This window comes from Nanorana parkeri, unplaced genomic scaffold (genome assembly GCF_000935625.1).
Source record: "Nanorana parkeri isolate BGI_ZX_2015 unplaced genomic scaffold, ASM93562v1 scaffold148, whole genome shotgun sequence".
NCBI classification, from domain to species: domain Eukaryota; kingdom Metazoa; phylum Chordata; class Amphibia; order Anura; family Dicroglossidae; genus Nanorana; species Nanorana parkeri.
In genome coordinates, this window is record NW_017306416.1 from 1085720 (window position 1) to 1097715 (window position 11996).

The window sequence follows — 11996 nt, forward strand, 5'->3', positions numbered from 1 at the left end:
GGTTCTAACTGTTCCCTGCTCTATCCATATCTAAAAAAATGCAATTGAAATCCATTTGCATTTGTGTATCATGTCTTTTCTTTGACACATTTGTCCAGTTTCTACGTGTGCGTCCACGGAGTTCCGCTGCACAGATGGGACCTGCATCACTAAATCTGCCCGGTGCAACCAGATGATTGACTGTTCAGATGCTTCTGATGAAAAAAACTGCAGTAAGTGAAAAATATTTGCATTTGGACTGTGTCTGAATGGATAGTTGTTGAACTGTTGTGTAGTGTTCCTCAGATACTGTGCATGTTCAAACATGGTTAAATGATTGATCTGCCCTATACTTTTGGTTGGGTAGCCTACCTGCCTTTCCTAGTACAGCCCAAATAGGAGTGCAACCAACTGGCTCTTTTGTGGTAGGGACAGATTTGTGTGGGCAAACCATGGGACCACTGTGATGGGTTAACATAGCATGTTAAAAGGTGGGTGTTCCTAAAGGGCATAATTTATTGTGACCCACATTTTCACATCTTCGAGCATTACATTTTTTCCATTTTGTCACATGACATCTCAGAGCCACAAAGGAAGTTGGTGCTGGAAGACTTTCATCAGATACTGTGATTGCATATCTGAACTGGTAGCAGGTCCCCATGTTACTGACTGTGTGTAATGATCTGATATCGTATTCTCAGTCCATCAGACCAACCTATCTTATACGTATTGACATGGGGAGGTGGGCGCAAATGCCATCCTGGCCCCATGCTCAGTCCTCCTCTATCTTCAGCATATTCATTTTTCAATGCTGACATTTCAGTTTTGGGCAAAGCTTGCTCTAAGCTGCTTATGTCTTGTTATTTAAATTTTCCCAAGGACTATACTTACCTTGTCCAGGGAGTGGCTACAAGTATCTGTGTTTTCTAAATGACAATTTGAGGAAAGAGGAATATCTGGGGGTGTTCATAGACTTTAAGGTGCACTGTCTGGGGGAAAGTGAGTTGGGAACACCCCCCAAAGAGAAGAGATAAAAGTGCACAGGGACAGTCCTTCTATGTCTTTGCAAGACCCACCATATACTGCTTATGGACCATTGTAAGCAAAGGCGAATAGCAAGAAAGCCAAACAGCAAAATGTTTTGCTTTAAAATTATTATTTCTGTTGGATTATAGTGTATGCTCAAATCTTTACTTAGCTTTCAAGCTGTATTGTTACACCTACATTATTTTTGTATATTACCCTTTACTGAAACCAAATAAGACATAGACAATCTGTGACCACATCAATGCGTGGAGCTCGATGGGCTGGATTTTTTGTCAGCCCACAAATGGCTCCTGAACTGTTTCTGTAACAGATACACTTTATATTAAAGTATGACTTTTTTAAAAAAAGGTGAATATGTTTCTGTTCATGTGCAGACAATACAGACTGTGCTCATTATTACAAGCTTGGAGTGAAAAAGACTGGATTTATACCCTGCAATTCTACCTCGCTGTGCATCCTGCCAGAATGGATCTGTGATGGCTCAAACGACTGTGGGGACTATTCAGATGAATTAAAATGCCCAGGTAATTTCCAGAACGTGTCTCTCCTGATGTCTGCTCTGTAATGTCATAATATTGGAGAGTCATAAACCTGCTGAATGTAGCAAGTTACAGAATTAACAGACATTGCATGGAAGTCTGCCATAGTCAGAGAAAATAAAATTGTTGTAATTGTTTTTTTCATGTCTGCAACATTTTTTTTGTCAGTGTAATGGAAATTAATAAACTTGCAATGTGCTGGAATAGAATGCATGCTATTCAGCAATAAGCTCTCAATTGTATTCACAAGGAAGATCTTACATATTAGAATATTTAACAGCACTGTGTGAAAACTGGGTATACAATACACCCACAATGCTCCTTGTAGGTAGAGGTTATGACCCTAGCCTTTAGCCCATAAACATGTTTAATAATAGGTCAACGTGATTTGGCGGCAGACACAACCACCTTGCTCAGGACTTGGAAAGGATGAAAACAAAGGATTGGTCAGGGCAAAAACTCAGAATTTGGATCTTATTACAGATATGGGATGTTTTCCCAAATTAGTAGAATGCAGGCAGTAGTTAAACTAAGATCCCTTAACTACCCTCTTTCCTAGCTTCCCATAGTTTTTTATATTTGTCTGTTGATCCATGTGGAGTGAACATAGGAAGCTGGTTTACACCTCTCACCGTGCATGATGTATAATTCTCCCTTGATTCAACATTTTTGCTATTTACCTTAACCCTGTAACTCTACACCTACCCTTTCACTTAGCTCTATCCTTACCCTTTGTTCGTAGGCTACACGCTGTAACCCTATCCATTAGACTTAAAGGAGAACTATGAGATGAGTGATTTCCACTCACCTCATAGTTCTAGCCGACCTGTGACAATGAGACTGTCATAGGTCGGCTCAGTAGATCGGGAGGTGAGCGAACACATACCGGGTTCGGTCACCTCTCGATCCTGTCATTCCCCTCTCCCCGCTCCGATCTGCCAGTGCTGACTGGCGGAACGGACGGGGGAGGGGGTGGCTACAGCTGGTTCTGCCTCTAGATTGGCAGAGCCAGCTGTCACTCAAACAGCTGGGCGGATCCCGTCATCTAAGTCGGGATCCGCTCCGGCTGCAGCGTCTCAGTATACCGCGAGCTGTAGATCGCGGTATACTGAGCTTAGGGTAACGGGAGGACGCTAGTTTGTGCCCTCCCGTTACCCTAAGGAGAACTATGGGGAAAAACACTGACCCCCATAGTTCTCCTTTAACCCTGTACCCCAATTCTTATCCTATGCCCTTAGCTTTAATCCTATAACCCTATTTATACCCTTTGCCCTAACCCTGCAACCCTACCCACTCCTTTGCTCTTAACCTAAACTCTGTAACCCTATCCTTACCCTTTGTCTTTAGCCTTAACTCTGTAACCTTATCATTTCCCATAACTTAGCTCCTAATTCTAAATAATCCCCTAAAGATCAAAAAAGACCTTGTTTGGCTTCAAGAGCACACAATACCAAAACACCATTGAGAGCGCAATACAAAAAAAACTGATTGGTATGGACAACATTTTATTTATGGCAAGCAATTTATTATGTGATTTCTTCATGCTGATATGTGCTATAGTCATTCATGTGAAGCGTGACTGATAATGAAGAGTATGAATAATAATAAACATGTGAGTTTTTAGAAGGGTTTTTACCCAATCTTATGAAGATCATTATGTTTTTTGTTTTTTTAGCAAAAAGCAAACACCAGTGTGAAGAGAATTACTTTGCGTGTCGCAGTGGGAGATGCATTTTGAATACTTGGGTTTGTGATGGTCAGAAGGACTGTGAAGATGGCACTGATGAGATACACTGTGGTGAGTTTGCTTCTGTTTTGTTTAACCCCTTCATGACTGAGGCCCTTTTTCCCATTTTTGCACCCATGTTATATTCCACATTTTAGGATTATAAGCTTATTGGCAGTGTCTGGTGGGGTCATGCGTTTGGTCCACCCGTGTGGGTACCTGCGTGCGGTGTGAGGACACCCGCTCACGGTACCCTGATAATACCCATTTGCATATCAGCGTTGGCTTTTGCTTTTTCCTTATATTACATTAACCAAATGTCTTTTTTGTTACCTCTTATCAGCATTAGAGTGAGGTAAAAAAGGAGGTGCTGCCATCAGTGGAAAGTGATTATTCCAATACAGGAAGTTCTTGATAAGAACCATTTAAATTTTTTGGCCGGGAGCTGGGGTTGTAATAGTGTGATTGGGTCCCTACCATAATCCTCAGTGTCTTCTACTCTTTTATCACAGAACAACACAGACACCGGCACTACAAGTAATGAATCAATGGTGTCTGTTTATTGACGCTTTTGATGCATCGTGCCATGTTTCATGTGTCAATAAACAGACGCCAGTGATTCATTACTTGGAGTGTTGGTGTTTATGTTGTTCTGTGGTTATAGACGGTGGCCATCCGTCGACAGCCTCAGCACCCATTTTTACACTATGGAACAGCGGTTTTGAGTGCGATGGGTTCATGGACTAAATCCTACTCTTTTTTTTAACCATAGTTTTTTTTATTCAGGCTTATCACAATACAGGCGATGGAATGGAAACAGTAGTCAAAAAACCCATATATATATATAAGAAGAAGATGTAGCTAGAGCGGACATAAAGTAGAAACATGGCCAAGGCCCTACAATTGCAGAGGTGTATCATATAATTACATGCCTGACCAATGAGCTTTGTGGGCTCAAGCAATACAGTACAATACAATTAAGTCACATAGCACACAATATAGATATATAGGATCTCTCGTACTCTTGGCGTGCAGGACCGCGACAGAACATGGGTCAGTAGGAGTTACATAGCCTTTGGGTAAATACTACTCTTTTATCAGCCACCTGTTTGTTGTTTCACTAAATGCAGCTGTCAGGTAAGAGGGTGAACATAGGGTGGGAAAACGAAAAGCCACATGGCTGTTTGCAGTGATGTGCTCTGCCCCTTATGCAAATGTAGGAGCATAACAAATAACGCACTAACAGGGGGGTGTGGAAAGGCTATGATTTCTGAGCTGTGCAGAAAGCAGGGATCAAGCCAAGAATTCATAGAGAATCCTTGATGCTGATGCTTTGGCTGCACGGTAGCTGGAAAAACAATAAGAAAGCCACAAGACACTAGGGGTTAATCTCTCCTGGAATCCTTCCATGGGTAAATAGGTTGCACTGTGTTCACGATAGAGCTTTTCCTATTGAATCTCATATTAATGCAAAGGATATTAGTTTATGAAAAGAGTACGTGATGGAATAGTGAGGGCTTTCTAAGATGAAGGCTGCTCTCAATTATATATTTTACAGTAGAGTGATTATATTAACAAGCACAGTGTCACACTACATTGACAGAAATTCAATGGTAAATGTTTTCCATTAGGCACTTCCTGTTCCTGGAGTCAGTTTGCCTGCTCTAAAGACAAGTGTATATCCAAACAGTGGATGTGTGATGGGGAGGATGATTGCGGTGACGGTTCTGACGAAAGTGATGCCATATGTGGTATGTATATTTGTCTGTATTGTATCCTGTAATAAAAAAACATGTACATTGAAAGTGAACCTTTTGGCAATAAGAGGAATTAAATGTAGGAACTTATTAAATGTATGTATGAACAGAGGTTTGCTTCAGTGAAAATGGGTAAGTCAACACAGTCTGTAGATACAGGGAAATAAGCAGCTGAAATTATATGTAAATCTCAACATTTTCTATAAATGTCAATTTGAGCCTCCTTATTGGCAAATGAGACCACCCCTCATCCAACTTGAGATGGGTTGACACTTGCATTTAACTTTGACTGCCTCTGCCTCTAGATGTACGTTACTTCCAGTATGCAATTGTTTCATCATATGCTCAAATTAGTTTATGGCATATTCACACCTAGTGAATGATGCAAATCATGCAGGGAAATGTGCAGTGTCAATGCATTGCTGTGTGTTGTGTTAGGACAGCACATGCATTCGGAATAAACCATCTATGACTAAGAATACACTGAAAATTGGACATGCACCAATTTTCAGTGCAACACACGCAATGCACAGAATGCTTAAATATTTGCATTGTGTTGTGCTCCAACACAATTGTGTTTTACTGTGCAGCACAGGTACATTCAATGTGAATGGCAGAGCAATCCACACTTGTGAGTCACGCATTTCTGCACTTTGTAGTGATGTGCAGTGCAGCATGTCACTGTAATATACTAATGTAAATGGGCCCTTAAGGTATAATAATTGATCTTAATTTGTCCTTGTTTTAATCCTCAAATATGTAAAGTAAACCTTTGTAGTAACCTTCCCTCATTTCTTATCACCATGACAGAAAATGAGGAGAAACGCTAATATTTGTTACTAGAAAAAAGAAATCAACAGGAACCTTCAGACAGGGACACTTATCTTATGGCAGCCGTTCTATGTAGAACTTCCCATCGCTTTGTGGATATTCATTACCTCCTATTGTGTCAATAGGACGGGGAGGGAGGATACATTTCCCCAACGGTCGTTAAGAAGGGGTTCCAACAAATCTATAGATCCTCTTTAATTAGACTTTGTGCAAGAATTTGTGCAAAGAGTTTGAATACAAAATAACCAAATTGCAACTTGCACTGTAGGATTAGATAATGAAAGAATGCTTGCAATAGGCAACCCAGACAGTTCTTTCATGAAGCACTTTGATAAATAAGAGCTGCCATGTCTTATTCTTTACTGATGCCTCAACAACATTTGTGATTTTGTCATTTCAGGTTCTGTGACATGCGCAAGTGACATGTTCAGCTGCCCCGGATCTCACGCCTGTGTCCCTCTTCATTGGCTCTGTGATGGTGAAAGAGACTGTCCCAATGGCAGTGATGAATTGTCCACTGCTGGCTGCGGTAAGCGATGTCTTAAGATATTAACTGTGTTTTAGATCTTATGACATAAGTTCTTTTAACATTAGGCTGTAATAACCATAATGTAATGGTAGTCTGGTGCATCAAAGTGATGTCAGTGACCAGATCACATAAATCTGATTGCGGTGTCTTTTATCTTCTAAGAATGGAAACTTGTATTAGTAAAGCGAGTGACAAGAGATCAGAGGGGTAAGTGTAGAAGAAGAGATGCTGTTTGATGCCATAGAAAGTATTTTTAATAGGGTGACCTTTATATTTAATTGATGGTACAAGAGAAACGTCTTCAATGCCCTCACTTAGGACCAATAAAACCTATTAAATCCTAATTTCTGAAAGCCCTTGTTTTTAAGAGATGAATTAATGTCACTATATTATATACATGTAAAAGTAATTTTGGATTTAGAAGGCAGACTCATGAACAGGTCTGGGACCTGTTGAATTTAAGTCACTTTTAAAACACATTGCCTTCTGATAGCTGAGCTCCAAGCAGATAAAAAGGACACAAGTTATTGAAATGTCTTATTATTGAATACATCATTTAATTTATAATTTTTACATTGTCAGTGTAAGTACCTAAATTTGACTTGGTTTCAGCCTCTTGCAGTCCCTGTACATCAGAGACCAGCAGGGGAGAGGAAGAAACAGCACAGGGAGTCAATCAGGTGTGCGGCAGTGCAAGAAGTATGCCAATAGGAGGAGAGTGCAAAGCCACGGAGAGATGTGCTCATCATCAGTCTGCTGCTTCTCCTTGCACTAGCAATTTACAGGCCCAGATTTGCAGAGAAAGAAGCAACAAAAGGAGCCAATCAGGCTACAGTGACAGCAAGATGTACTTGTTAGTCAGCTGCTTCTCCTCTCATTGTCCAATCACAGACTGGGTGAGAGACAAGACCTGTAAGTGTTACTAAACTGCAGCAGAGAAAAATCACGGGCTGCGCTGTATGGTACAGTTGTGTAAGTCTCAGAACTGGATAGACAGAAATGCAAATCCACTGGCAGGTAAAGCCAAATATGTATTTAACTGTTTGCCTGGAGTTCAGTTTCAGGACCAAGGACAAATGGTCATCCACACTACACCATTTAAAGGAGAATTATAAGGCGAGTGATTTACACTCAGTCTCATAATCTGAGCTGACCTGTGACAATGAAACTGTCACAGGTCAGCTGAGTAGATCGGGAAGTGAGCGAACACATACCGTCGCTCGCTCACTTCTCGATCTATCGCTGCAGAGAGCCGTGACTGTCACTCATGGCTCCCCGCAGGGATCCCCCCCTTCCCTGTCCGATCCTCCAGCGCTGACTGGCGGAATGGATGGGGGAGAGAGCGAGTACAGCTGGCTCTGCCTCTAGATAGTCAGAGCCAGCTGTCACTCACGCAGCTTGGAGGATCCAGACAGCATTGTCGGGATCCGTTCCAGCTGCAGCGTCTCAGTATACTCAGTATACTGTGGTTGGGCCCTCGCGGTCCTCATGTACAAAGCAGGTATATGATGGCATCTGAGAGCTGCAACCGATCGTTCAGTAAATAGGACTGGTCGTATGGAGAAGAGGAGAAGAAAAGCGTTGCGGGTGCAATGGCTTAGATAAGATTTCCACCTTATTCCTATCCCCCTAGACAAGCATTTCTCAAAATATGACGTTTGGCCCATTATGAAATCTATATCAGATCCTTATCCTTGGTAGGGGTCTGATATAGATTTTAATTGGGGACTCAAAGCAAAAACACGAAAAAAGTGGGGTTCCTTTCTTCACGTCAAGAGCCCTCTTCACATCAGAAGTCCCCCTCTTTACACCTGGAGCTCCCTTTCACATCAGAGTCCCCCTTTACACAAGCGTAGGAGAATAAGCCACCAGCACACCAATGATCCACTTCATCATCTCGTCTTTATTTGATGTCAGACAAACATGGCCTCAGATATAGATGCAGCGTTTCGGAAAATTATGTGTTTCCTTCATCAGGAAGCCTGATGTGTGAAAAATTCTGAAGCACCCCTGAGAAACGCAGCCCTAGACAAAAAAAAAACCCAAAACATTTAGGGCCAATCTCTAAACTCACAGAGGCTGGTGTAAGATGCTGGACACAGTGCCGATGATCTGATTTCAGCACACCCTACTGTATACTTTTTTTTGGTAGAACTTTATTGATATGCCCCAATGACATTTCATTCAGTTCTATGGGCACCGCAGGGTGCTCAGCGGTTGATCCGGGTCGCATCATGCTGTGCTGAAAACAAAAGTAAAGCATACAGTACTTTTTTTCTGGGCACATCACGTGTTCCGATCGCAACGTGGTGGTGTGAACCAAGCCCGTCCATGAGAAGGCAAACTTCCTTGGCTTGCGTTGGGGCTGCTCTGGAAACAATAGCCAGCACAGCCTCAATGCATATGGTGTGAATTGGCCCTTAAATTGGAGGTTAAATGGGGGAAGGGGGGCCCACTGCAAGAGTTTTCTGTTGCCCAGAGTTAGGCTTTAAATAACGTTCTTGCTAAAATTTTAATACTTGGAGACTTCAGAGACATACTGACAAATGATGGTCCCCACTGGCGGAACTACCAGGGTTGCAGCGGTCCCAATTGCGACCGGGCCCTGGCGTTCCGCCTGCTGGGGGGCCCAGAGAGGAAGAAGAGGGCCCCCTGAGATCGTGCCACTCCTTCCCCGCTGCTCTGCCACCCGGGGATGGAGAAGCTGACATCCAGTAGTCGCGCAGAATGTGCTGCAGGCACCGCCAGGCAGCACATTCTGCCATGTGAGGACCCTCTCCTCTTAGCCCTGGCCGCCGGGATGAGGAAGGAGGTCTTGCAGGAAAGGGAAGGTGAGTCTGGACCGGGAATGGGGGCCGCGGGGGGTGGTGGGGGGATGCTGGTTGTATTCTGCAGTGCTGGTTTTTTTATTATAATGTATTGCTGGGACTTGTAGTCCCGCATAGCTCGTGGTATTCTGCATTGTTGTATAATCATTATACAGCAATGCAGAATAGCACCAACTATGTAGGACTACAAATCCCAGCAATGCATTATAGTGGGGGGATGCTGGTGGTATTCTGCATAGCTGATTTTTATTATAATGTATTGCTGGGACTTGTAGTCCCACATAGCTGGTGGTATTCTGCATTGCTGTATGATGATTATACAGCAATGCAGAATAGCACCAACTATGTAGGACTACAAGTCACAGCAATGCATTACATTTTTTAAGTAGAGATGTACCACTGCCAATACTAAACATTTTCACGAGTACTCATACTTGTGAGAATGCCCTGATACTAAACGCATATACCGATGTTCTGTCGAGAACGCTGACATAGTCGAATTTGCCGACCTCAGCATCTGCGCTTGCGCACAGACCAGTGTTATTGAGGGAACCGGGATTTATTTACAAAGTATTTAGTTTAAATTGGTAATTGTGACCGTTAATAAGATGCCATCCTTCATTTACTGCCATCCTTCATTTACTGCCATCCATCATTTACTGCCATCCATCATTTACTGCCATGGACGGCATATTATTAACGGTCACCATTAACCAATTCAAATTAATATTTTGTAAATAAATGCCGGTTTCCTCGTTAATCCCATCTGTGCACAAAAGCAGCTTCTCGACAGAACACAGGCACTACATTTTTAAACTGAAGCAGCTGCCTGAGGTCCCGCGCTTGCTGGGGCCCTAGGCAGCCGTCCTGTTAACCGCACAGTACCATGGCGGTGGGGGGTTGGGGGGGCTCTTCATAGTTTCTTGCACCGGGGCACTGAAGGTTCTAGTTACGCCTCTGATGGTCCCCCCAGTTTTGAATATACTGTATGTCTTTATTTAAAATGGTTCTCTTCTTCAATTAATATAAATTCAAAAGAGCCAGTCAACAGTGATCGTTGGCCAAAGCTAAATCTAAAAAATTCTTGTAGTTAAGGAACTGTTGGCATAGATAAATGCGCTATATCGTCTATTTTCCTTTCACCTATAATGTTTGGATGGCATTTTCCCCAGGAGACTTATCAATAAAGGTCGCCAAAGTAATTGGCTTTTATTTTGAGTTTTCCTTTAACAAATGGCCAACACACTTTGCAGTTGCTCTGCTTTATGGTACGTTTGGCGCGCCAGGCCTTCGTTCAGCCATTTCCACGTCCCCAGTCTGTCACATGTTTGAGTGACGGCCTGTGAAATGATACTTTGTTCAGGGAGATGTGTAATCCAGAAGCACCTTCACGCCTGCACACTGCTGCCATAATGAAATGAAACACACTTGACTTGAGATGTGAAACGCGTGTGCCCGTCTGCAGATTAATCTTGGGCTGAATGTCGCCGCATGAGCAGCTTGCTATGTGCTTACACTTTCTAACGGGCTTGGCAGTCACAGTCTGTTTTTTTTTTTTAAACATTCTCCTGCAGAGAGCCGATAGAAAATAACATAATTAGAACGTAACATATGAGCAGATGTGGAGAATAAATGATAATAGAGGATATAAAGGTGGATGCATTAAGTGAGGTTGGCCTAGGAGGGGTCGGATCGGATCTATCCACAGATTGAGGGGGGGTGGGGGGGAGTACAAGACCTGCAAGTGTTACTTACCTAGAGCAGAGAAAAATCAGGTCTCTTTCCCAGAGCTGTATAAAGCTATGGATGAACAGATATGCAAATCCTATTGCAAGTAAAAAAGCTCCCTTACAAGTCTGGAGTTACAGAGCCTTGACTTTTTTTCTGACTTTGAAGTAGTATTAAACTCTCAAACCTTTTTCAATCATTAATCCAGATGAAGCAAATATAGATTACCAAACAAAGTATTTATTTACAAGTTTGCCCAAGCACTTACAGTAATTATCAACAGCTGACTCCAGCTCTCTCAGCTCGACTTCCCTGAACTTCCTGTCCAGTATAAGATCACAAGAGAGAGCACATTCTCCAGCAGCCATCAATCTACTAGCATGAAGAAGAGAGGAGGGGACAGGGAGGACAGGAATGGCTTGCCCTGCTGTCCCTGTGTGTTTGTAGAGACACCCACAGCTTACTAGCACACACAAGGGGGGCTCCATAGGACCCTCCAAGAGAAAGAAGCCACCCTAAAACAGGATTGCAGGACCAGTGCTCAGGGGGCGAGCTGATTCTGCAGTAAACTAAAACTTTTAAACACTAAGAAGCAGTATCCATTGTAAGTGAAGACTGGAAAGAAAACAAACTGTACTGTAACTGTATGTGGCAGTGAATACTTTTTGTTTTGCAACTGGAATGTATTTGGAGGATTTAAACTGATGGTTCAATTTTTACTTTGTAAAAAAAAAGAAATGCATCATTAAAGGGGAGAGTATGCTGGGTCATGGAATACAGGTTTCAATAATACATTACTGTATTTATTTATTTCTTATATGACAGCAAAGCATACATTTTTTTTTTATTTACTGTCACCTTGGCACATGCTCATTTCATTTCTTATGGAGCCAATCACATTTGTGTTCAGTTTATTTCAATTTATTTTGCATAAAAATGTTGGCGGGCACATTCTCTGATGCACAGTGTTTGCCATATTAACAATCAAGTCCCTCAATAACTATTTAGTGCATTAGGTATTTTATATTTATA

The 11996-nt window shown here is 42.3% G+C and overlaps 1 protein-coding gene across 1 annotated transcript in view; it reads left to right on the top strand.

Annotated features, from left to right (window-relative positions):
- The window catches only part of LRP1B (LDL receptor related protein 1B), a 1026358-nt gene that overhangs the window by 790776 nt on the left and 223586 nt on the right, over window positions 1-11996 (top strand). The window contains exons 49-53 of the mRNA XM_018554232.1: window positions 99-212; window positions 1401-1550; window positions 3241-3363; window positions 4923-5042; window positions 6280-6408. Coding sequence (XP_018409734.1) covers window positions 99-212; window positions 1401-1550; window positions 3241-3363; window positions 4923-5042; window positions 6280-6408 — 636 coding nt within the window. The remainder of the gene's footprint in view (window positions 1-98; window positions 213-1400; window positions 1551-3240; window positions 3364-4922; window positions 5043-6279; window positions 6409-11996) is intronic.